The sequence below is a fragment of the Zonotrichia leucophrys genome, unplaced genomic scaffold, assembly GCF_028769735.1.
Source record: "Zonotrichia leucophrys gambelii isolate GWCS_2022_RI unplaced genomic scaffold, RI_Zleu_2.0 Scaffold_127_131265, whole genome shotgun sequence".
Classification (NCBI taxonomy): domain Eukaryota; kingdom Metazoa; phylum Chordata; class Aves; order Passeriformes; family Passerellidae; genus Zonotrichia; species Zonotrichia leucophrys.
This window is the reverse complement of record NW_026992332.1, coordinates 17,832-42,500: the sequence shown is the minus strand read 5'-3', so window position 1 is coordinate 42,500 and position 24,669 is coordinate 17,832. Positions and strand designations below refer to the sequence as shown.

Below are 24,669 nucleotides of genomic sequence, written 5' to 3'. Positions count from 1 at the left end.
GAATGGGGAAAATAGGAATAAATTGGGGGTTGCAATGGGAAATAATGGGGAAAATTGGGGGTTGGAATGGGAGAGAAATGGGAATAAATTGGGGTTTGAATGGGGAAAAGCGGGAAAAATGGGAAAATTGCGAATAAATTGGGGTTTGGAATGGGGAATAATGGGGAAAATTGGGGTTTGGGATGGGGAATAATGGGGGGGAAATGGGAGAAAAATGGGAATAAATTGGGGGTTGGGATGGGGAATAGTGGGAATGAATTGGGGTTTGGAATGGGGAAATAACGGGAATAAATTGGGAATAAATTGGGGTTTGGAATGGGAAATAATGGGGAGAAATTGGGGTTTGGGATGGGGAATAGTGGGGAGAAATTGGGGTTTGGGATGGGGAATAATGGGAATAAATTGGGGTTTGGAATGGGAAATAATGGGGATAAATTGGGAATAAATTGGGATTTGGAATGGGAAAATGGGAATAAATTGGGAATAAATTGGGGGTTGGGATGGGGAAAATGGGGAAAATTGGGGTTAAATTTGGGTTTGGGATGGGGGGAAAATGGGAATAAATTGGGGTTTGGAATGGGGAAATAATGGGGATAAATTGGGGAAAATTGGGGTTTGGGATGGGGAATAGTGGGGAGAAATTGGGGTTTGGGATGGGGAATAGTGGGGATGAATTGGGAATAAATTGGGGTTTGGGATGGGAGAAAAATGGGAATAAATTGGGGGTTGGGATGGGAAATAATGGAATAAATTGGGGTTTGGGATGGGGAAAAGTGGGAATGAATTGGGGTTTGGAATGGGAGAAAAATGGGAATAAATTTGGGGTTTGGGATGGGGAATAGTGGGAATGAATTGGGAATAAATTGGGATTTGGGATGGGAGAGAAATGGGGAATAAATTGGGAATAAATTGGGGGTTGGGATGGGAGAAAAATGGGAATAAATTGGGGTTTGGAATGGGAATAGTGGGAATGAATTGGGAATAAATTGGGATTTGGGATGGGAGAGAAATGGGAATAAATTGGGAATAAATTGGGGTTTGGGATGGGAGAAAAATGGGAATTAAATTGGGGGTTGGGATGGGAATAAATTGGGGTTTGGGATGGGGAAATAATGGGGAAAAAATCGGGATTTGGAATGGGAAATAATGGGGATAAATTGGGATTTAGAATGGGGAAATTGGGGATGGGAAAATTGGGGTTTGGGATGGGGAAATAATGGGAATGAATTGGGAATAAATTGGGGTTTGGGATGGGAAATAGTGGCAATGAATTGGGGTTTGGAATGGGAAGTAATGGGGGGGAAATGGGAGAAAAATGGGAATAAATTGGGGGTTGGAATGGGAAAATTGGGGTTTGGAATGGGAAAAATGGGGAAAATTGGGAATAAATTGGGGTTTGGAATGGGGAAAATGGGGAAAATTGGGGTAAATTGGGGTTTGGGATGGGAGAAATGGGGAGGAAATTGGGGATTGGGGTTTGGAATGGGGAAAATGGGGAAATTGGGAGTTGGGATGGGAAATAATGGGAATAAATTGGGGAGAAATTGCGATTTGGAATGGGAATAAATTGGGGTTTGGAATGGGGAATAGTGGGAATGAATTGGGAATAAATTGGGGTTTGGAATGGGAGAAAAATGGGAATAAATTGGGAATAAATTGGGATTTGGGATGGGGAATAATGGGAATAAATTGGGGTTTGGAATGGGAAATAATGGGGAAAATTGGGGTTTGGAATGGGAAATAATGGGGATAAATTGGGATTTGGGATGGGGAATAGTGGGAATGAATTGGGAATAAATTGGGGTTTGGAATGGGAAAAATGGGAATAAATTGGGGTTTGGGATGGGGAAATTGGGGAAATGGGAGAAAATTGGGGTTTGGAATGGGGAAAATGGGGAAATTGGGGTTTGGAATGGGAAAATTGGGAATAAATTGGGATTTCGAAAGGGAGAAAATGGAGAATAAATGGGAGTAAAATGGGGGAGAAGAAATGGGGAAAAATGGGGAAAACGGGGATAAGTCGGATGAACTGGGATGAACTGGGATGAACTGGGATGAACTGGGATGAACTGGAGCCCCATAATCCCAAACCGGCCCCGTTTTTAATGGGAATTTTTGGGTTTTTAATGGGAATTTTTGATTTTTTTGGGAATTGTGCTCACACTGGTCCAGGGGCGGGGGCACGCTGCCCTTGACCCAGGGATGAACTGGGATGAACTGGGAGCTACCAAACCCCAAACCAGCCCCGTTTTTAATGGGAATTTTTGGGTTTTTAATGGGAATTTTTGGGTTTTTTATGGGAATTTTCATTTTTTGGGGGATTTTTTTCAGGAAAATTTGGAATTCTGGTTGCTCACACTGGTCCAGGGGCGGGGGCACGCTGCCCTTGACCCAGGGATGAACTGGGATGAACTGGGATGAACTGGAGCGCCATAATCCCAAACCGGCCCCGTTTTTAATGGGAATTTTTGGGTTTTTTATGGGAATTTTTGAATTTTCTGGGAATTGTGCTCACACTGGTCCAGGGGCGGGGGCACGCTGCCCTTGACCCAGGGATGAACTGGGATGAACTGGGATGAACTGGGATGAACTGGAACCCCATAAACCCCAAACCAGCCCCGTTTTTAATGGGAATTTTTGGGTTTTGAATGGGAATTTTTCAATTTTTGGGAATTGTGCTCACACTGGTCCAGGGGCGGGGGCACGCTGCCCTTGACCCAGGGATGAACTGGGAGCCCCATAAACCCCAAACCAGCCCTGTTTTTAATGGGAATTTTTGGGTTTTGAATGGGAATTTTTGGTGTTTTGGGGAATTTGCCCAAGAAAACAGAAATTCCAGTTGCTCACATTGATCTGGAATGGCTGGACCCAGGGATGAACTGGGATGAACTGGGATGAACTGGGATGAACTGGGAGCCCCATAACCCCAAACCAGCCCCGTTTTTAATGGGAATTTTTGGGTTTTTAATGGGAATTTTTGGGTTTTGAATGGGAATTTTTCAATTTTTTGGGAATTGTGCTCACACTGGTCCAGGGGCGGGGGCACGCTGCCCTTGACCCAGGGATGAACTGGGATGAACTGGGATGAACTGGGAGCCCCATAACCCCAAACCAGCCCCGTTTTTAATGGGAATTTTTGGGTTTTTAATGGGAATTTTTCAATTTTCTGGGAATTGTGCTCACACTGGTCCAGGGGCGGGGGCACGCTGCCCTTGACCCAGGGCGTGTGGTCGTCCACCATGTTGATGGTCAGGTTTGGGTGCCAGTGGGAAATGACCTCGACCGGCCCGAAATCCTCGGCTCTCTGCAGGAAATCCCACAAAAATCCAAATAATAATTTAAAAAAAAAAAAAAAAATTAAAAAAAAAACCCACAAAAAACCCCCCAAAAATCCTAAAAAATCCCCCCAAAAATAAGGAAAATCCCCGCCAAAAATAAAAAAAAATTCCCTCAAAAATAAAAAAAATTCCCCCTAAAATAAAAAAAATCCCCCCAAAAATAAGGAAAATCCCCGCCAAAAATAAAAATAAAAATTCCCCAAAAAATAAAAAAATCCCTCCCAAAAAAAGAAAAAAAAAGAACTATAATCATCCAAACCTCCCCTCAAAAAAAAAAAAAAGAAATCTCCCCAAAAAAATCCCCCAAATAAAGTCCCAAAAATCCTAAAAAATTCTCCCTCAAAAAAACCCAAAATAAAAAGGATGCCCTCAAAAAAGCCCCAAAAATAAAAAAATCGCCCCAAAATACCAAAAAAGTCCCCCCCAAAAAAGCAAAGAAAATCCGCAAATAATCCGCCCAAAAACGCTTAAAAATTCCTCCAAAACCAAAAAAAGAATCCCCCCAAAAAACCCCAAAAAGTCCTCCCAAAAAAAAACCCAAAAATCCCGAAAAAATCCCCCCAAAAAACGCCAAAAATCTTTAAAAATCACAAAAAAACACGTCCAAAAATAATTTAAAAAATCAAAATTTAAAAAAAAATTCCCCCAAATGCCAAAAAAATCCCTCAAAAAGCCCCCAAAAAAATCCCCAAAATCCCCCCTGAAACCCCAAAAATCCCTAAAAATCCCCAAATCCGAAATTTGGGAATTCCCACCTTGATCATCTCCGGGTCGGCCTCGGTCTCTCCCGTCAGGAGATTTTTGGTTTTCTGGAATCGCCTCCGCTTGTATTTGTTAATCACTGAAAAATGGGAAAAAACGGGAAAATCATGGGGAAAATGGGAAAAATAATGGGGAAAATCATGGGGAAAATAATGGGAAAAATGGGGAAAAAAATGGGAAAATAATGGGAAAAATAATGAAGAAAATGGGAAAATAATGGGGAAAATAATGGGGAAAATATTGGGGAAAATGGGAAAAATAATGGGGAAAATAATGGGAAGAAATGGGGAAAATAATGGGAAAAATAATGGGAAAAATGGGGAAATGGGGGGAAATGGGAAAATGGGAAAAATGGGGAAATGGGGAAAAATGGGATTTGGGAAAAATGGATTCCTCCCATTCCCAAGGGATTTGAATCCCAAAAATTGGGAATTTCTGGGAATTTCCCCATTCCTGAGGGGATTTGGATCCCAAAAATTGGGAATTTTTGTGGGAATTTTCCCCCTTCCTGGGGGCATTTGGGGCCATTCCTGGGGGGATTTGGATCCCAAAAGCCGGGAATGGCTGGGAATGGCTGGGAATTCCCAGATTTTGCCAGAAATTCCCAGATTTTCCCAGGAATTCCCAGATTTCCCTACTCCTGGAGGTGTGCACGGTGGCCAGGCGCCGGTAGAGGCTCCTGGGGCTGATCCCAACCCCATTCCTGGGGAAATTTGGATCCCAAAAATTGGGAATTTTAGTGGGAATTTTGGTGGGAATTTTCCCCATTCGTGGAGGGATTTGGGGCCGTTCCTGAGGGATGTGGATCCCAAAAATTGGGAATTTTTGTGGGAATTTTCGTGGGAATTTTCCCCCTTCCTGGGGGGATTTGGGGCCATTCCTGGGGCAATTTGGATCCCAAAAATTGGGAATGGCTGGGAATTCCCAGAAATTCCCAGAAATTCCCAGATTTTCCCAGGAATTCCCGGCATTCCCTACTCCTGGAGGTGTGCACGGTGGCCAGGCGCCGGTAGAGGCTCCTGGGGCTGATCCCAACTCCATTCCTGGGGGAATTTGGATCCCAAAAATTGGGAATTTTTGTGGGAAATTTGGTGGGAATTTTCCCCTTTCCTGGGGGCATTTGGGGCCATTCCTGGGGGATTTGGATTCCAAGGGTCAGGAATTCCAGAATTTCCAGATTTTCCCAGATTTTCCAGGAATTCCCTACTCCTGGAGGTGTGCACGGTGGCCAGGCGCCGGTAGAGGCTCCTGGGGCTGATCCCAACCCCATTCCTGGGGAAATTTGGATCCCAAAAATTGGGAATTTTAGTGGGAATTTTGGTGGGAATTTTCCTCATTCCTGGGGGCATTTGGGGCCATTGCTGAGAGAATTTGGATCCCAAAAATTGGGAATTTTGGTGGGAATTTTCCCCCTTCCTGGGGGCATTTGGGGCCATTCCTGGGGAAATTTGGATCCCAAAAATTGGGAATTTTAGTGGGAATTTTTGTGGGAATTTTCTCCATTCCTGAGGGATTTGGGGCCATTCCTGGGGGAATTTGGATCCCAAAAATTGGGAATTTTTGTGGGAATTTTAGTGGGAATTTTCCCCCTTCCTGGGGGCATTTGGGGCCGTTCCTGAGGAAATTTGGATCCCAAAAATTGGGAATTTTGGTGGGAATTTTCCCCCTTCCTGGGGGCATTTGGGGCCATTCCTGGGGGGATTTGGATCCCAAAAATTGGGAATTTTAGTGGGAATTTTAGTGGGAATTTTTGTGGGAATTTTCCCCCTTCCTGGGGGCATTTGGATCCCAAAAGCCGGGAATGGCTGGGAATGGCTGGGAATTCCCAGATTTTCCCAGGTTTTCCCAGATTTACCCAGGAATTCCCAGATTCCCTACTCCTGGAGCTGTGCACGGTGCCCAGGGCTGATCCCAACCCCATCCCTGAGGGATTTGGGGCCATTCCTGGGAGGATTTAGATACCAAAAATTGGGAATTTTAGTGGGAATTTTAGTGGGAATTTTCTCCATTCCTGAGGGATTTGGGGCCATTCCTGAGGGAATTTGGATCCCAAAAATTGGGAATTTTAGTGGGAATTTTAGTGGGAATTTTTGTGGGAATTTTCCCCCTTCCTGGGGGCATTTGGGGCCATTCCTGGGGGAATTTGGATCCCAAAAATTGGGAATTTTTGTGGGAATTTTCCCCATTCCTGGGGGAATTTGGATCCCAAAAGCCGGGAATGGCTGGGAATGGCTGAGAATGGCTGGGAATTCCCAGAATTACCCAGAAATTCCCAGATTTTCCCAGGAATTCCCAGATTCCCTACTCCTGGAGGTGTGCACGGTGCCCAGGGCTGATCCCAACCCCATCCCTGAGGGATTTGGGGCCATTCCTGGGGGGATTTAGATACCAAAAATTGGGAATTTTAGTGGGAATTTTCCTCCTTCCTGGGGGCATTTGGGGCCGTTCCTGGGGAAATTTGGATCCCAAAAACTGGGAATTTTTGTGGGAATTTAGCCCCTTCCTGAGGGATTTGGGGCCATTCCTGGAGAGATTTAGATCCCAAAAATTGGGAATTTTTGTGGGAATTTTTGTGGGAATTTTTGTGGGAATTTTTGTGGGAATTTTCTCCATTCCTGAGGGATTTGGGGCCATTCCTGAGGGAATTTGGATCCCAAAAATTGGGAATTTTTGTGGGAATTTTCCCCCTTCCTGGGGGCATTTGGGCCATTCCTGGGGGGATTTGGATCCCAAAAATTGGGAATTTTTGTGGGAATTTTTGTGGGAATTTTTGTGGGAATTTTCTCCATTCCTGGGGACATTTGGGGCCATTCCTGAGGGAATTTGGATCCCAAAAATTGGGAATTTTGGTGGGAATTTTTCCCATTCGTGGGGGGATTTGGGGCCATTCCTGGGGGCATTTGGATCCCAAAAGCTGGGAATGGCTGGGAATGGCTGGGAATTCCCAGATTTTCCCAGATTTTCCCTGGAATTTCAGGGATTTCCTACTCCTGAGCTGTGCACCGTGCCCAGGGCTGATCCCAACCCCATTCCTGGGGGATTTGGATCCCAAAAATTAGGAATTTTTGTGGGAATTTTCTCCCTTCTTAGGGCCATTCCTGGGGGTATTTGGATCCCAAAAATTGGGAATTTTTGTGGGAATTTTCTCCATTCCTGGGGGGATTTGGATTCCAAGGGTCAGGAATTCCCAGAATTTCCCAGATTTTCCCAGATTTTCCCAGGAATTCCCGGATTCCCTACTCCTGGAGGTGTGCACGGTGGCCAGGGCTGATCCCAACCCCATTCCTGGGGGATTTGGATCCCAAAAATTGGGAATTTTGGTGGGAATTTTCCCCCTTCTTAGGGCCATTCCTAGGGGAATATGGATCCCAAAAATTGGGAATTTTTGTGGGAATTTTCCCCCTTCCTGGGGGGATTTGGGGCCATTCCTGGGGGAATTTGGATCCCAAAAATTGGGAATTTTTGTGGGAATTTTTGGGGATATTTTCCCCCTTCCTGGGGGGATTTGGATCCCAAAATCCGGGAATGGCTGGGAATTCCCAGAAATTCCCAGATTTTCCCAGGAATTTGAGGAATTTCCTACTCCTGGAGCTGTGCACGGTTCCCAGGGCTGATCCCAACCCCATTCCTGGGGGAATTTGGATCCCAAAAATTGGGAATTTTTGTGGGAATTTTCCCCCTTCCTGGGGGCATTTGGATCCCAAAAGCCGGGAATGGCTGGGAATGGCTGGGAATTCCCAGATTTTGCCAGAAATTCCCAGATTTTCCCAGGAATTCCCAGATTTCCTACTCCTGGAGCTGTGCACGGTGCCCAGGGCTGATCCCAACCCCATCGCTGGGGGAATTTGGATCCCAAAAATTGGGAATTTTGGTGGGAATTTCTCCATTCCTGGGGGCATTTGGATCCCAAAAGCCGGGAATGGCTGGGAATTCCCAGATTTTCCCAGAAATTCCCCGATTTTCCCAGGAATTCATTCCCTACTCCTGGAGGTGTGCACGGTGGCCAGGCGCCGGTAGAGGCTCTTCTGCCGGGGGTCGGGGTGGAAGCCGCTCTTGGTAAAATAAACGTGGACGTAGATGGAGCCGTTCCTCTGCACGCTCTGGGGGGAAAAAACGGGAAAAGGTTGGGAAAAACATGGGGAAAAACATGGGAAAAACTCAAGAAAATTCCCAGAAAAATCTGGGAAAAATCTGGGAAAAATTGACCAAAAAAACCCCAGAAAAACCCTAGAAAAACCTTGGGAAAAAAACCCTGGAGAAACCTCTCAAAAAATCCAGGAAAATCCCGGGAAGACCTCAGGGGAAACCCTGAAAAAAAAAAATGGAAAAAAAAATCCCAGGAAAAACTTCCCAAAAAAACTCAGAAAAACCTTGGGAAAAAACCTCAGGAAAACCTCAAGGAAACTCCCAGAAACCCCTGGAAAAATCCCAGGAAAAAATTCCTAAAAAAAACCCAGAAAAACTCTGGGAAAACTTTGGGAAAAAACTCTGGAAACCCCTGGAAAAATTGCCATAAACCCTTGGAAAACCCTGGGAAAAACCTCCCCAAAAAACCCAGAAAAAACCCGGAAAAGTCTCAGAAAAACTCTGGAAAAACCCCAGGAAAACTCTGGAAAAAAATCTCAGAAAAATCAAAAAAATCTTGGATAAACCTCAAGAAACAGAACCATCCCAAACCCACTTTTCCAGACTCCATAATTCCCAAAATTCCCAAGAATTTTTTGGGAATTCCCACCTGGGAGAAGTCCATCTCGCCAGAGTGCTCGTAAGAACAACTGGGGTCAGAATTCCCTTTTCCCGACCCCAAATCCCCTCAGAACCATCCCAAATCCCCATTCCCATATTCCAGAATCCCAAAAATCCCTCAGAATTCCCCAAATCCCCCAAAATTCCCAAATTTCCCTGGAATCCCCACCTGGGAGATGTCTCCACCTCCCCACAGCGCTCGTAGCTTTTCCTAATCCCAAATTCCCTTTTTCCCACCCCAAATTCCCATTCCCAGACCCCAAATCCCCTCAGAACCACCCCAAATCCCCATTCCCAGACCCCAGAATTCCCCAAAATCCCAAAATTCCCGGAATTTTTTGGGAATGCCCACCTGGGAGATGTCTCCACCTCCCCACAGCGCTCGTAGCTTTTCCTAATCCCAAATCTCCTTTTCCCCACCCCAAATCCCCATTCCCAGACCCCAAATTCCTCAGGAAAATCCCCAAATCCCCCAAAATCCCCGGAATTTTTTGGGAACGCCCACCTGGGAGATGTCTCCACCTCGCTGGAGTGCTGGTAGCTTTTCCCAACCCCAAATTTCCTTTTCCCAACCCCAAATCTCCACCCTGAGACCCCAAATCCCCTCAGAACCATCCCAAACCCCCTTGGGAACATCCCAAATTTCCCAGAATTCCAAAATTCCCAAATTTCCCCGAATTCCCACCTGGGAGATGTCTGCACCTCCCCACAGCGCTCGTAGCTTTTCCTAATCCCAAATTCCCTTTTCGCCACCCAAATCCCCATTCCCAGACCCCAGAATTCCCCAGAATTCCCCGAAATTCCCCAAATTCCTCGGGAAAATCCCAAAATCCCCCAAAATTCCCGGGATTTTTTGGGAACGCCCACCTGGGAGATGTCCACCTTGCCCGAGTGCTGGTAGCAGCCGTCGGCGTTCCCTTTTCCCATTCCTAAATTTCCTTTTCCTCACTCTAAATCACCATTCCCAGACTCCAAAACCATCCCAAATCCCCATTCCCAGACCCCAGAATCCCCCAGAATTCCCGGAATTCCCACCTGGGAGATGTCTCCACCTCGCCTGAGTGTTGGTAGCAGCCGTCGGCGTTCCCTTTTCCCGTTCCCAAATTCCCTTTTCCCAGACCCCAAATCCCCTCAGAACCATCCCAAATCTCCATTCCCAACCCCAAATCCCTCAGGAAAATCCCAGAATTCCCAAATTTCCAGAATTCCCACCTGGGAGATGTCCACCTCGCCCGAGTGCTGGTAGCAGCCGTTGGCGTTCCCTTTTCCCATTCCCAAATTCCCATTCCAAGACCCCAAATCCCCTCAGAACCACCCCAAATCCCCACTCCCAGACCCCAGAATTCCCAGAATTCCCGGGATTTTTTGGGAATGCCCACCTGGGAGATGTCTCCACCTCCCCACAGCGCTCGCAGCTTTTCCTAATCCCGAATTTCCTTTTCCTGACCCCAAATTCCCATTCCCAGACCCCAAATCCCCTCAGAACCACCCCAAACCTCTTGGGAACATCCCAGAATTCCCAAAATTCTCCAGAATTCCCAAAATTTCCAGAATCCCCACCTGGGAGATGTCTCCACCTCGCCGAGTGCTGGTAGCAGCCATCGGTGTTCCCTTTTCCCATTCCCAAATTCCCATTCCAAGACCCAAATCCCTCAGAACCATCCCAAATCCCCATTCCCAGACCCCAGAATTCCCCAGAATTCCTCGGGAAAATCCCAAAATTCCCGGGATTTTTTGGGAACACCCACCTGGGAGATGTCCACCTCGCCCGAGTGCTGGTAGCAGCCATCGGCGTTCCCTTTTCCCGTTCCCAAATTCCCATTCCAAGACCCCAAATCCCCTCAGAACCATCCCAAATCCCCATTCCCAGACCCCAGAATTCCCAAAATTCCCAAATTTCCCCGTAATCCCCACCTGGGAGATGTCTCACCTCGCTGGAGTGCTGGTAGCTTTTCCCAACCCCAAATTTCCTTTTCCCAACCCCCAATCTCCATCCTGAGACCCCCAAATCCTCTCAGAACCATCCCCAAACCCCCTTGGGAACATCCCAAATTTCCCAGAATTCCCCAAATTCCCAAAATTCCCGGGATTTTTTGGGAATGCCCACCTGGGAGATGTCTCCACCTCGCCCGAGTGCTGGTAGCAGCCGTCGGCGTTCCCTTTTCCCGTTCCCAAATTCCCTTTTCCCCACCCCAAATCCCCTCAGAACCACCCCAAATCCCCATTCCCAGACCCCAGAATTCCCGGAATTCCTAGATTTCCCCGGAATGCCCACCTGGGAGATGTCCACCTCGCCCGAGTGCTGGTAGCAGCCGTCGGCGTTCCCTTTTCCCGTTCCCAAATTCCCTTTTCCCCACCCCAAATCCTCTCAGAACCATCCCAAATCCCCACTCCCAGACCCCAGAATTCCCAAAATCCCCCAGAATTCCCGGGATTTTTTGGGAACGCCCACCTGGGAGATGTCTCCACCTCGCCCGAGTGCTGGTAGCAGCCGTCGGCGTTCCCTTTTCCCGTTCCCAAATTCCCTTTTCCCCACCCCAAATCCCCATTCCCAGACCCCAGAATTCCCAAAATCCCTGGAATTTTTTGGGAACGCCCACCTGGGAGATGTCCACCTCGCCCGAGTGCTGGTAGCAGCCGTCGGCGTTCCCTTTTCCCGTTCCCAAATTCCCTTTTCCCCACCCCAAATCCCCATTCCCAGACACCAAAATTCCCAGACCCCAGAATTCCCAAAATTCCCGGGATTTTTTGGGAACGCCCACCTGGGAGATGTCCACCTCGCCCGAGTGCTGGTAGCAGCCGTCGGCGTTGTCGCCGCTGGTCCAGTCCCCGTAGACGAGGTCGCGCTGCTGCCAGAACAGCGCCGAGCTGACGTTGAAATCCGTGAAGTGCTCGTGCTCCGAGATGTAAACGTACAGGTCCTGCGGGAGGGGGCAGGAATCCCGGGAATGAGGCCCAAAAATCCCGGGAATTTAGCCTAAAAATCCCTGGGAATTTATCCTAAAAATCCCGGGAATTCAGCCCAAAAATCCTGGGAATTTATCACAAAAATCTCGGTATTCAGCCCAAAAATCCCTGAGAATTTATCTCAAAAATCCCTGGGAATTCAACCTAAAAATCCTGGGAATTTATCCTAAAAATTCCTGGGAATGAGCCCCAAAAGCATGGCAATTTATGCCAAAAATTCTGAGGAATGAACCCCAAAAATACCTGGGAATTCAGGCCAAAAATCCACGGGAATTTATCCCAAAAATCCCTGGGAATTTATCCGAAAAATTCCTGGGAATTTATCCTAAAAATTCCTGGGAATTCAGCCCAAAAATCCCTGGGAATTCATCCCAAAAATCCCGGGAATTTATCCCAAAAATCCTGGGAATTCATCCCAAAATCCCGGGAATTCACCCCAAAAATCCTGGGAATTTATCCCAAAAATTCCGGGAATTTATCCCAAAAATCCCTGGGAATTTATCCCAAAAATTCCTGGGAATTTATCTCAAAAATCCCTGGAGATTTATGCTAAAAGTCCTGGAAATTTATCTCAAAATTCCTGGGGATTTATGCTAAAGATTTCTGAGAATTCAGCCCAAAAATCCTGGAAATTCAGCCCAAAAATCCTGGGAATGAGCCCCAAAATCCTGGGAATTCAGCCTAAAAATTCCTGGGAATTTATCCTAAAAATTCCTAGGAATGAACCCCAAAAATACCTGGGAATTCAGGCCAAAAATCCATGGCAATGAGCCCCCAAAATCCCGGGAATTCAGGCCAAAAATCCACGGGAATTTAGCCTAAAAATTCAGGGAATTCAGCCCAAAAATCCCTGGGAATTTATCCTAAAAATTCCTGGGAATTCAGCCCAAAAATTCCTGGAAATTTATCCTAAAAATTCCCAGGAATTCAGCCTAAAAATCCCTGGGAAAATATCCCAAAAATCCTGGGAATCACCCCAAAAATCCTGGGAAATAGCCCCAAAATCCTGGGAATTCAGTCCAAAAATCCCTGGGAATTTATCCCAAAAATCTTGGGAATTCAGCCCAAAAATTCCTGGGAATTTATCCTAAAAATTCCTGGAAATTCAGCCCAAAAATCCCGGGAATTTATCCTAAAAATCCCGGGAATTCAGCCCAAAAATCCTGGGAATTCAGCCCAAAAATCCCTGGGAATGAGCCCAAAATCCCGGGAATTTAGCCCAAAAATCCGGGGAATGAGCCCCAAAATCCTGGGAATTTATGCCAAAATCCCTGGGAATGAGCCCAAAGTACTGAGAATTCAGCCAAAAAATCCCTGGGGATGAGCCCAAAAATCCCGGAATTCAGCCCAAAAATCCCGGAATTCAGCCCAAAAATCCCTGGGAATTCAGCCCAAAATTCCTGGAGATTTATGCTAAAAATTTCTGGGAATTCAACTCAAAAATCCCTGGAAATTTATCCTAAAAATTCCTGGGAATGAGCCCAAAAATCCCTGGGAATGAGGCCAAAAATCCCGGGAATTCAGCCCAAAAATCCCTGGGAATTTATCCTAAAAATTCCTGGGAAATTACCCTAAAAATTCCTGGAGATTTATGCTAAAAATTTCTGGGAATTTATCCCAAAAATCCCTGGGAATTCAGCCCAAAAATCCCTGGGAATTTATCCTAAAAATTCCTGGGAATGAGCCCAAAATCCCGGGAATTCAGTCCAAAAATCCCTGGGAATTTATCCCAAAAATCCTGGAAATTCAGCCCAAAAATCCCTGGGAATTTATCCTAAAAATTCCTGAGAGTTTATCCTAAAAATTCCTGGAGATTCATGCTAAAAATTCCTGGAGATTTATGCTAAAAATTCCTGGGAATTTATCCCAAAAATCCCTGGGAATTAATCCTAAAAATTCCTGGGAATTTAACCTAAAAATTCCTCGGAATTTATGCTAAAAATTTCTGGGAATTCAACCCAAAAATCCTGGAAATTCAGCCCAAAATACTGGGAATTTAGCCCAAAAATCCCTGGGAATTCAGCCCCAAAATACTGGGAATTTAGCCTAAAAATTCCTGGGAATTTATCCCAAAAATTCCAGGGAATTTATCCCAAAAATCCCTGGGAATTTATCCCAAAAATCCCTGGGGATTTATGCTAAAGATTTCTGAGAATTCAGCCCAAAAATCCTGGAAATTCAGCCCAAAAATCCCGGGAATTTATCCTAAAAATTCCCGGGAATTCAGCCCAAAAATCCCTGGGAATGAGCCCCCAAAATCCCGGGAATTCAGCCCAAAAATCCTGGGAATGAGCCCCCAAAATCCTGGGAATTCAGCCCAAAAAATTCCCAGGAATTCAGCCTAAAAATCCCTGGGAATTTATCCCAAAAATCCTGGGAATGAGCCCTAAAATCCCTGGAATTTATCCCAAAAATCCCTGGGAATTCAGCCCAAAAATCCCTGGGAATGAGCCCAAAATCCCAGGAATTCAGCCCAAAAATCCTGGGAATTTATCCTAAAAATTCCTGGGAATTGATCCTAAAAATCCCTGGGGATTTATGCTAAAAATTCCTGGGAATTCAGCTCAAAAATCCCTGGGAATTTATCCCAAAAATCCCTGGGAATTTATCCCAAAAATCCCTGGGAATTCAACCTAAAAATCCTGGGAATGAGCCCCAAAATCCTGGGAATTCAGCCTAAAAATCCCTGGGGATTCAGCCTAAAATTCTGGGGAATTCAGGCCAAAAATCCCTGGGAATTCAGCTCGAAATTCCCCAAAATCACAGCCCAAAAATTCGGGGAATTCAGCCCAAAATTCCTGGGGATTCAGCCTAAAAATCCCTGAGAAATGATCCCAAAAAATCCAGGGAATTTCTCCCAAAAAAATCCTGGGAGTTCAGCCCAAAAATCCTGGGAAAGGTGCCCGGGATCGCCGGGATCCCAGACCTGGGATCTGAGCCCAGAATCCCCCTGGATTTGGGATCTGCCCCTGGAATCCCCCCCAAATCCGGGCTCTGATCCCAGATCCGATCCCAAATTCCCAAATCCCATAATCCCCATAATCCCAAATCCCAGATTTAACCCCAAAATCCCAATCCCACCATCAGTGTATCCTTTGGGAACAGGTTCCTGCTGGGGCTGCGGGCGCTGCCCCCGTTCCCATTGATCTCACAATCCAGTCCCAGATTTTCCCCCCATCCCAATCCCAAATCCCACAATCCCAGATTTAATCCCAAATCCCACAATCCCAGATTTAATCCCAGTCCCACCATCAGGGTGTCCTTTGGGAACAGGTTCCTGCTGGGGCTGCGGGCGCTGCCCCCGTTCCCATTGATCTCACAATCCAGTCCCAGATTTTCCCCCGATCCCAACCCCAAATCCCAAATCCCACAATCCCAGATTTAATCCCAAATCCCAGATTTAACCCCAAAATCCCAATCCCACCATCAGGGTGTCCTTGGGGAACAGGTTCCTGCTGGGGCTGCGGGCGCTGCCCCCGTTCCCATTGATCTCACAATCCAGTCCCAGATTTTCCCCCCATCCCAATCCCAAATCCCCAATCCCATATCCCAGATTTAACCCCAAATCCTGGATTTAATCCCACAATCCCAGATTCAATCCCAATCCCACCATCAGGGTGTCCTTGGGGAACAGGTTCCTGCTGGGGCTGCGGGCGCTGCCCCCGTTCCCATTGATCTCACAATCCAGTCCCAGGTTTTCCCCCGATCCCAATCCCAAATCCCCAATCCCATATCCCAGATTTAATCCCAAATCCCACATTTAATCCCAAAATCCCAGTCCCACCATCAGGGTGTCCTTGGGGAACAGGTTCCTGCTGGGGCTGCGGGCGCTGCCCCCGTTGCCGCTGCTCTCCGGTGCCGCCGGCGCTCTCCGGAACCAGCTGGAGATGGCCCAGATGATGAAAATCCTGCGGGAAAATCGGGGATTGGAAATCCAGTGCCGGGATTTGGGGTTCCAGGGTGATCCCAATCCCAGGTTTGGGGTCCTGGGGTGATCCCAATCCTGGGATTTGAGGCTCAGGATGATCCCAGTCTGGGGTGATCCCAATCCCAGGATTTGGGGTTCCGGGGTGATCCCGATCCCGGGATTTGGGGTCCTGGGGTGATCCCGATTCCAGGGTTTGGGGTCCCAGGATGGTCCTGGATTGATCCCAGTCCCAGGGTGATCCCAATCCCGGGATTTGGGGTTCAGGATGATCCCAGTCTGGGGTGATTCCACTTCCAGGATTTGGGGTTCCAGGATGATCCCAATCCCAGGGTTTGGGGTACTGGGGTGATCCCAATCCCAGGGTTTGGGGTCCTGGGGTGATCCCAATCCCAGGATTTGGGGTCCCAGGATGGCCCTGGATTGATCCCGATCCCTGGATTTGGGGTCCTGGGGTAATCCCAGCTCTGGGGTGATCCCGATCCCGGGATTTGGGGTACTGGGGTGATCCCAATCCCAGAGTTTGGGGTACTGGGGTGATCCCAATCCCAGGATTTGGGGTCTTGAGGTGATCCCGATCCCGGGATTTGGGGTTCCAGGATGGTCCTGGATTGATCCCAGTCCCAGGGTGATCCCAATCCCGGGATTTGGGGTTCCAGGGTGATTCCAGCCTCAGGGTGATCCCAATCCCGGGATTTGGGGTTCCAGGATGGTCCTGGATTGATCCCAATCCCAGGGTGATCCCAATCCCGGGATTTGGGGTTCAGAATGATCCCAGTCTGGGGTGATCCCAATCCCAGGATTTGGGGTTCCAGGGTGATCCCAATCCCAGGATTTGGGGTCCCAGGATGGTCCTGGATTGATCCCAATCCCAGGATTTGGGGTCCTGGGGTGATCCCAATCCCAGAGTTTGGGGTACTGGGGTGATCCCGATCCCGGGATTTGGGGTCCCAGGATGATCCCAATCCTGGGGTGGGTAATCCCAATCCCAACCCCTTTAACTCCTTCCATCCCAAATCTCACCTGAACAGGGCCCCTTTAACCCCTTCAGGACCAAATCCCACCTGACCAGGGCCCTTTTAACCCTTTCAGCACCACTCCTCACCTGAACAGGGGCCTGTTAACCCCATTAACCCTTTCGGTGCCGCTCTCATCCAAACAGAGCCCCGTTAACCCCGTTAACCCTTTCAGCCCCGCTCTCACCTGAACAGGGCCCCGTTAACCCCGTTAACCCTTTCGGTGCTGCTCTCAGCTGAACAGGGCCCCGTTAACCCCAAACCCCACCCAAACAGGACCCCATTAACCCTTTCAGTGCCACTCTCAGCTGAACAGGACCCCGTTAACCCCGTTAACCCTTTCAGTGCCGCTCTCACCTGAACAGGGCCCCATTAACCCCATTAACCCTTTCAGTGCCGCTCTCACCTGAACAGGGCCCCATTAACCCCATTAACCCTTTCAGTGCCGCTCTCACCTGAACAGGGCCCTGTTAACCCCGTTAACCCCTTTAACCCTTTCAGCCCCGCTCTCACCTGAACAGGGCCCCGTTAACCCCATTAACCCCGTTAACCCTTTCAGTGCCGCTCTCACCTGAACAGGGCCCCGTTAACCCTTTCAGTGCCGCAGTGCTCACCTGAACAGGACGCCCTTCACCACCTGCCAGGCGTTGGGTGCCGGTTGCTGCTGCTGCTGCTGCCCCTGCGGGCTCTCGGCACCGGCACCGGTACCGGTACCGGCAGCGCCGTTACTGCTGGAAACCTGCGGGAACGGGAACAGAACCGGTCAGAGACACCGGTACCGGTACTGACACCATCCCATCCTGGTACCGGTACCGGCAGCGCCGTTACTGCTGGAAACCTGCAGGAACAGAACCGGTCAGAGACACCGGTACCGACCCCATCCTAACACTCCGGTACTGGTCCCTTCCTGGGCCCGGTACTGGCCTTGTACCGGTTCCTTCCCGGTCACTGATACCGGCCCGGTACCGGCCCCTTCCCGGTACCAGCCTGTTCCTGGTCACCAACCCAGTACCAGCCTGCTCCTTCCTGGTACCGATCCCATCTCAGTCACCGACACCGGCCCGGTACCGGCCTTGTGCTGATCCCTTCCCGGTACCGGCCCTGTCCCGGTACCGAGCCCTTCCCAGTCACTGTCCCGGTACCGGCCCCATTCCAATCACTGACACCGGCCCGGTACCGGCCCCTTCCCAGTACCGGCCCCTTCCCGGTCACTGATACCGGCCCGGTACCGGTTCCTTCCTGGTCCTGGTCATCGACATCAGCTCGGTACCGGTACCGATCCCTTCCCAGTCACCGACACCAGCCCGGTACCGGCCCATTCCTGGTCACTGGCCCCTTCCCGGTACCGGCCCGTTCCCAGTCACCGACACCAGCCCGGTACCAGTTCCTTCACGGTACCGATCCCTTCCCAGTCATCGACACCGGCCCGGTACCGCCCTTGTGCTGATCCCTTCCCGGTACTGGCCCTGTCCCGGTACCGATCCCTTCTCGGTCACCAATACCGAGCCAGTACCGGCCCCATCCCGGTACCAGCCCATTCCCGGTCACTGATACCGGCCCGGTACCGGTTCCTTCCTGGTCACTGATACCGGCCCGGTACCGGTTCCTTCCTGGTCACTGATACCGGCCTGGTACCGGCTCCATCCTGGTACCAATCCCTTCTCGGTCACTGTCCCGGTACCGGCCCCTTCCTGCTCTCAGTCCCGGTACCGTTACCAGAGCCGTTCCTAGTCCCCATCCCGGTCTCGGTCCCCGTTTTCTGAGCCTGTCCTGGTCCCGGTCTCAGTCCCGATCCCTTCCCCCGGTCCCGTCCCTGGTCTCGGTCCCTGTCCCGGTCCCGTTCTCTGCCCTGGTTCCGGTCCCGGTTCCTGCTCTCGGTCCCCCCCCCGTTCCCGGTTCCCGACTTTGACCCCGGACCTTGCCCCATTCCCGGTATCCGTGCCCGTCTCTGTCCCCTTCCTTGTCCCCTTCCCTGTCCGCAGTCCCGGTCCAGGTACGCGGTCTCCCATGCCGGTCCCCGTTCCTTGTCCCGGTCTCCGGTCCCGCTCCCGTTCCCCGCTCTCGGTCCCGGTTGCCGGTGCCCAATTCCCGTCCCTGTCTGTCCCTTCACCTGTCCCCGGTTCTCCTCCCGTTCCCTGTCCCCGCTCTCATTTCCTGTCTCCAATCCCGGTTCCCGGTCCCCGCTCCCGTTCCCTGTCCAGGCTCCCATTTCCCGGTCCCCGCTCCGGTTCCCGGTCCCGCTCCCATTTCCCCCTCTCCCCTCTCGGGGCCGGTTTCCCGCTGTCCGCTCCCGCCCGTTCCGGTTCCCGTTCCGGTTCCCGGTGCCGCCCCCGCTGCCCGCGGGCCCCGCTCGCTCCCGGACCTGCCCCGGGCCCGGGCCCGGCCCCGCCGCCGCCTCCGTCCCCGGCGCCGCCATCTTTGCTGCGCCGCCTCTCGCGAGACTTCCGGGAGCAGCGCCCGCGTGACCCCAATGAGGGGCGGGAAACGTCACAAACCCCGCCTCTTTCGTGACGTTCTAAACATATTCACCAATAGCAGCGCGGCCCGCCCCCGGCGGGAGGGGATTTCCCCGCCCCGCCCCCTCCGCCGCTCTCAGCCAATGGGAGCGCGCCCCGCCCCCAGCGCCCTCCCCGGGGGCGTTCCCTTCTGTGACGTCACCGGCGCGCTCAGCCAATGGCGGCGCGATGCGCTCCCAGTGGGGGTTTCCCCGACCGCGCCCCCGGCGGTGACGTCACGGCGGGCTCAGCCAATGGCGGCGCGGCCCGCGCGGGGATTTCCAGGTCCGGCGGCGGCGCGGCCTCGGGGGGCGGCGGCGGGAGCGGCAGCGGCGGCTCCGGGACCACCGGGACCCGCTCGGGGACCACCGGGACCCGCTCCGGGAGCGGCACCGGCACCGGGACCCGCACCGGGAGCGGGACATGGCGCTGCCGCTCGGTGAGCGCCGCCCCGGGGGAGCGGAACCGGGGATACCCCCGGTGGCACAACCGGGACCGGTCCAGGGGGAGCAGAACCGGGACCGGCGCGGGGGGAGCGGAACCGGGGATCCCCCCCGGTGGCACAACCGGCACCTCCCGGGGGGTTAACGGGGGGTTAACGGGGCGGTCGCGGGGGGTGTGACGCTCCGCTCCCGGTTGGGCTCCGGTACCGGGAGTGCCACGGTTTTACCGGGCTCGCTGCGTTCGGGCTGTCCCGGTGCCGCTGCCGGTGCTGACGCCGCCGTCCCGGTGCCGTGTCCCGGTAGGAGCCGCCGTGCAGGATCCCGGGCTGGCGATGGCTCACGGAGCACCGGGCACAGGTAAAGCCCCGCTCCCGGTCCCGGTGTCCCCTCCCGGTCCCGATCTCGGTGTCCGGTTCCGGTGTCCCTTCCCCTTTCCCGGTGTCCCCTCCCGGTCCCGATCTCGGTGTCTTCTCCCCATCCCGGTGTCCCCTCCCGGTCTCGGTGTCCGGTCCCGGTGTCCCCTCCCCTTTCCCGGTGTCCCCTCCTGCTCGGGGGCTCCTCACGGGATCGCTTTTCCCGTTTATTCCCCCGTTTTTCCCGGGATTTTTTTCCCGTTTCCCCTGATTTTCCCGGTTTTTCCCCATTTTTTCCCGTTTATCCCGTTTTTTCTCCGTTTCTCTCGGTATTTTCCCCGTTTTTCGCTGTTTTCCCCCCCGTTTTCCCGGTTTTTCCCCCGTTTCTCCCGATTTTTCCTGGGTTTTTCCCCGTTTTTTTTTTCCCGGTGTTTCTTCCCCGTTTCCTCTCCCCCATTTCCCCCCCGTTTTTCCCAATTTTTCCCGTTTTCTTCCCCCGTTTTTCCCGGTTTTTCCCCGTTTCCCCCGAATTTTCCCGATTTTCCCCGGTATTTTCCCGGTTTTTACCCCGTTTCTCGCGATTTTTCCTGGATTTTCCTCGTTCTTCCCGGTTTTTCCCCGTTTCCCCCGTTTTTTTTCCCCGTTCCTCCCGATTTTCCCAGTTTTCCCCCCATTTTCCCTGGGTTTTTTTCCGTTTCTCACGAATTTTCCCGGTTTTTCCCCCGTTTCTCCTAAATTTTCCCGTTTTCTTCCCCCGTTTTCCCCCCTTTTTCCCCCCCTGATTTTTTCCCATTTTCTCCCCGTTTTTCCCCATTTCCCCACCCCCGTTTTTTCCCGTTTCTCCCGATTTTTTCCGGTTTTTTTCCCGTTTTTCCCGGTTTTTTCCCCGTTTTTTCCCGTTTCTCCCGATTTCCCCGGTTTCCCCCGATTTTTCTCTTTTTCTCCCCCGTTTTTTCCCGTTTCTCTCAATTTTTCCCGGCTTTTTTCCCGCTTTTTTCCCCGTTTTTTTCCCGGTTTTTACCCCGGTTTTTTCCCCGTTTCTCTCAATTTTTCCCGGTTTTTTTTCCCGTTTTTTTCCCGGTTTTCACCCCGGTTTTCCCCCGTTTCTCCCGGTTTTTCCCGTTTCCAGATGATTTGGGTGAGTGGAACCGATGGATTCGGAATCTGCGGCGCCTCCCGGGAATTTCGGGATCCTGGAGCCAACACGGAGGAATTCGGGATTTTGGGAAATTCGGGATTTCGGGAAATTCGGGAATTTTTGGGAATTCGGGATTTTTGGGAATTCGGGAAATTTGGGATTTTGAGAATTCAGGAATTTGGAATTTTGGGGAATTTGGGATTTTTAGGGATTCGGGATTTTTGGGAATTCGGAAATTCGGGATTTTGGGGGATTTGGGAATTCGGGATTTTGGGAAATTCGGGATTTTTGGGAATTCGGGATTTTTTTGGGAATTCGGGGATTCGAGATTTTGAGGATTTTAAGAATTCAGGGATTTGGAATTTTGGGGAATTTGGGATTTTTAGGGATTCGAGATTTTGGAAATTCAAGAATTCGGGATTTGGGGAATTCGGGGAATTCAGGATTTTTGGGAATTCGGGATTTTTGGGAATTCAGGGGTTCGGGAATTTGGGATTTTTGGGAATTTGGGATTTGGGGGAGTCGGGATTTGGGGGATTTGGGGAATTTGGTGATTCGTGATTTTGAGAATTTGGGGATTTGGGAATTCGGGATTTTGGGAATTTGGGGGTTTGGAAATTCGGGATTTTTGGGGATTTTTGGGGATTTTTGGGGATTTGGGAATTCGGGGGTTTGGGAACTCAGGATTTGGGGAAATCGGGATTTTTGGGAATTCGGGGTTTTGGGAATTTGGGATTTTTGGGAATTTGGGATTTTTGGGAATTCGGGATTTTTGGGAATTCGGGATTTTGGGAATTCGGGGAGGGGTCGGGGAGCGCCGGGATCGATCCCAAATTTGGGATCTGAATCCCAGAAATCCCTCCGGGATTTGGAATTTGGGCTGGAATTCCCTCCCGAACCCCCCGAAATTCCGGAATTTTCGCCCCAAAACTCCCCGAATTTCCCCTTTTTTTCCCCCAAAATTCCCATTTTTCCCCCCAGAAATCCTCCCGAACTCCCGAATTTTCTGATTTTCCCCTCAAATCCCCTAAAATTCCCGATTTTCCACGCAGACATTCTACAGAATCCCCCGAAAATTCCCATTTTTCTCCCCAAACCCCCTTAAATTTCCGATTTTTCTCCCCAAACCCCCCGAAATTCCAGATTTCCCCCCCTAAACCGCCCCGAAATTCCTGATTTTTCCCCCGAAAATCCTCGGTTTTTTCACCCCAAACTCCCCGAAATTCCCGATTTTTCCACCGAAATTCCCGATTTTTCCCTAGAACTCCTCTCAGACATCTCGAAATTCCCAATTTTTACCCCGAAAATTCCCATTTTTTGCCCCCAAATCCCCCGAAATTCCCGATTTTCCCCCCAAAACCGCCCCGAAATTCCCGATTTTTGCCACAGACATCCTACAGAACCCCCCGAAATTCCCGATTTTCCCCCGAAATTCCCGGTTTTGCCCCCAAATCCCCCCGAAATTTCGGCTTTTCCCCAAGAACTCCCAAAATTCATGGGTTTTTCTCCAGAACTCCTCCCAAAACCCCCCAAAATTCCCGATTTTTACCCTATAAATCCTTCCCAAAGCCCCCAAAAATTCCCGACTTTTCGCCCGAAATTCCCGATTTTTCCCCTGAAACTCCAGATTTTCACCCCAAACTCCCCGAAATTCCGGATTTTCCCCGAAATTCCCGATTTTCTCCCCGCAGAGATCCTGCAGGAGGTGATGAAGGAGGACGGGTTCCTTCCCGACCCCTCCCCAAACCCCCCGAAATTCCCGATTTTTCTCCCAAAAACTCCCCGAAATTCCCGATTTTTTCCCCGAAAATCCCCAATTTTTCCCCAAATTCCCGGTTTTTCTCCCCGCAGAGATCCTGCAGGAGGTGATGAAGGAGGAGCTTCCATCCGGACCCCGCTCCCGACGCCCCCCGACCCCTCCCCAAACCCCCGAAATTCCCGATTTTTCCCCGAAATTCCCTATTTTTCCCCATTTTTCTCCACAAACTCCCCGAAATTCCCAATTTTTACCGCAAAAATTCCCATTTTTTGCCCCCAAACCCCCCGAATTTCCGGATTTTTTCCCCCAAAACCGCCCCGAAATTCCCGATTTTTGCCACAGACATCCTACAGAACCCCCCGAAATTCCCGACTTTTCTCCCCAAAACTCCCGAAATTCCCGTTTTTCTCGGCAGAGATCCTGCAGGAGGTGATGAAGGAGGAGCTTCCATCCCGAGCCCGCTCCCGACGCCCCCCAAGCCCTTCCCAAACCCCCGAAATTCCCGATTTTTCCCCCGAAATTCCTCCCGAACTCCGCGAAATTCCCGGTTTTGCCCCCAAATCCCCCCGAAATTTCGGCTTTTCCCCAAGAACTCCCAAAATTCATGGGTTTTTCTCCAGAACTCCTCCCAAAACCCCCCGAAATTCCCGATTTTTACCCTATAAATCCTTCCCAAAGCCCCCAAAAATTCCCGATTTTTCGCCCGAAATTCCCGATTTTTCCCCTGAAACTCCAGATTTTCACCCCAAACTCCCCGAAATTCCGGATTTTCCCCAAAATCCCGGTTATTTCTCCCCTCAGAGATCCTGCAGGAGGTGATGAAGGAGGAGCTTCCACCCCGACCCCTCTCCCGACGCCCCCCGGGCCCTTCCCCAAACCCCCGAAATTCCCGATTTTTCCCCCGAAATTCCCGATTTTTCTCCCAAAAACTCCCGAAATTCCTGGTTTTTCTCAGAGATCCTGCAGGAGGTGATGAAGGAGGAGCTTCCACCCCGACCCTCTCCCGACGCCCCCCGGGCCCTCCCCAAAGCCCCCAAAAATTCCCCATTTTTCCCCCGAAATTCCTCCCGAACCCCCCGAAATTCCCGGTTTTGCCCCCAAATCCCCCCGAAATTTCGGTTTTTCCCCAAGAACTCCCAAAATTCATGGGTTTTTCTCCAGAACTCCTCCCCAAACCCCCCCAAATTCCCGATTTTTACCCTATAAATCCTCCCCAAACCCCCCAAAAATTCCCGACTTTTCGCCCGAAATTCCCGATTTTCTCCCTGAAACTCCAGATTTTCACTCCAAACTCCCCGAAATTCCGGATTTCCCCCAAAATCCCGGTTTATTTTTCCCCCCAGAGATCCTGCAGGAGGTGATGAAGGAGGAGCTTCCACCCCGAGCCCGCTCCCGACGCCCCCCGGGCCCTTCCCAAACCCCCGAAATTCCCGATTTTTCCCCCGAAATTCCCGATTTTTTCCCCGAAATTCCCGATTTTTCTCCCAAAAACTCCCCAAATTCCCGTTTTTTCCACTCAGAGATCCTGCAGGAGGTGATGAAGGAGGAGCTTCCACCCCGACCCCTCTCCCGACGCCCCCCGGGCCCTCCCCAAACCCCCGAAATTTCCCATTTTTTGCCCGAAAATTCCCAATTTTTCCCCAAATTCCCGTTTTTTCCCCCAGAGATCCTGGAGGAGGTGATGAAGGAGGAGCTTCCATCCCGAGCCCGCTCCCGACGCCCCCCGG

General features: G+C 50.7%; 1 protein-coding gene across 3 annotated transcripts in view; it reads right to left on the bottom strand.

The window, feature by feature from the left end:
• The window catches only part of CLPTM1 (CLPTM1 regulator of GABA type A receptor forward trafficking), a 42,782-nt gene extending 23,570 nt beyond the window's left edge, over nucleotides 1-19,212 (bottom strand). The window contains exons 1-7 of one of the 3 annotated variants that reach the window (XM_064737891.1): nucleotides 19,117-19,212; nucleotides 17,369-17,493; nucleotides 15,598-15,721; nucleotides 11,609-11,767; nucleotides 8,083-8,200; nucleotides 4,094-4,179; nucleotides 3,184-3,304 (exon numbers count right to left, since the gene is read on the bottom strand). In XM_064737891.1, the coding sequence (XP_064593961.1) occupies nucleotides 3,184-3,304; nucleotides 4,094-4,179; nucleotides 8,083-8,200; nucleotides 11,609-11,767; nucleotides 15,598-15,721; nucleotides 17,369-17,493; nucleotides 19,117-19,170 (787 nt within the window). In that variant the 5' untranslated portion in view covers nucleotides 19,171-19,212. Of the gene's footprint in view, nucleotides 1-3,183; nucleotides 3,305-4,093; nucleotides 4,180-8,082; nucleotides 8,201-11,608; nucleotides 11,768-15,062; nucleotides 15,113-15,237; nucleotides 15,301-15,597; nucleotides 15,722-17,368; nucleotides 17,494-19,116 lie in introns of those variants that run through there. The other 2 variants (XM_064737892.1, XM_064737893.1) reach the window with 2 other exon arrangements.
• Between the last annotated feature and the right edge of the window lie 5,457 nt (nucleotides 19,213-24,669).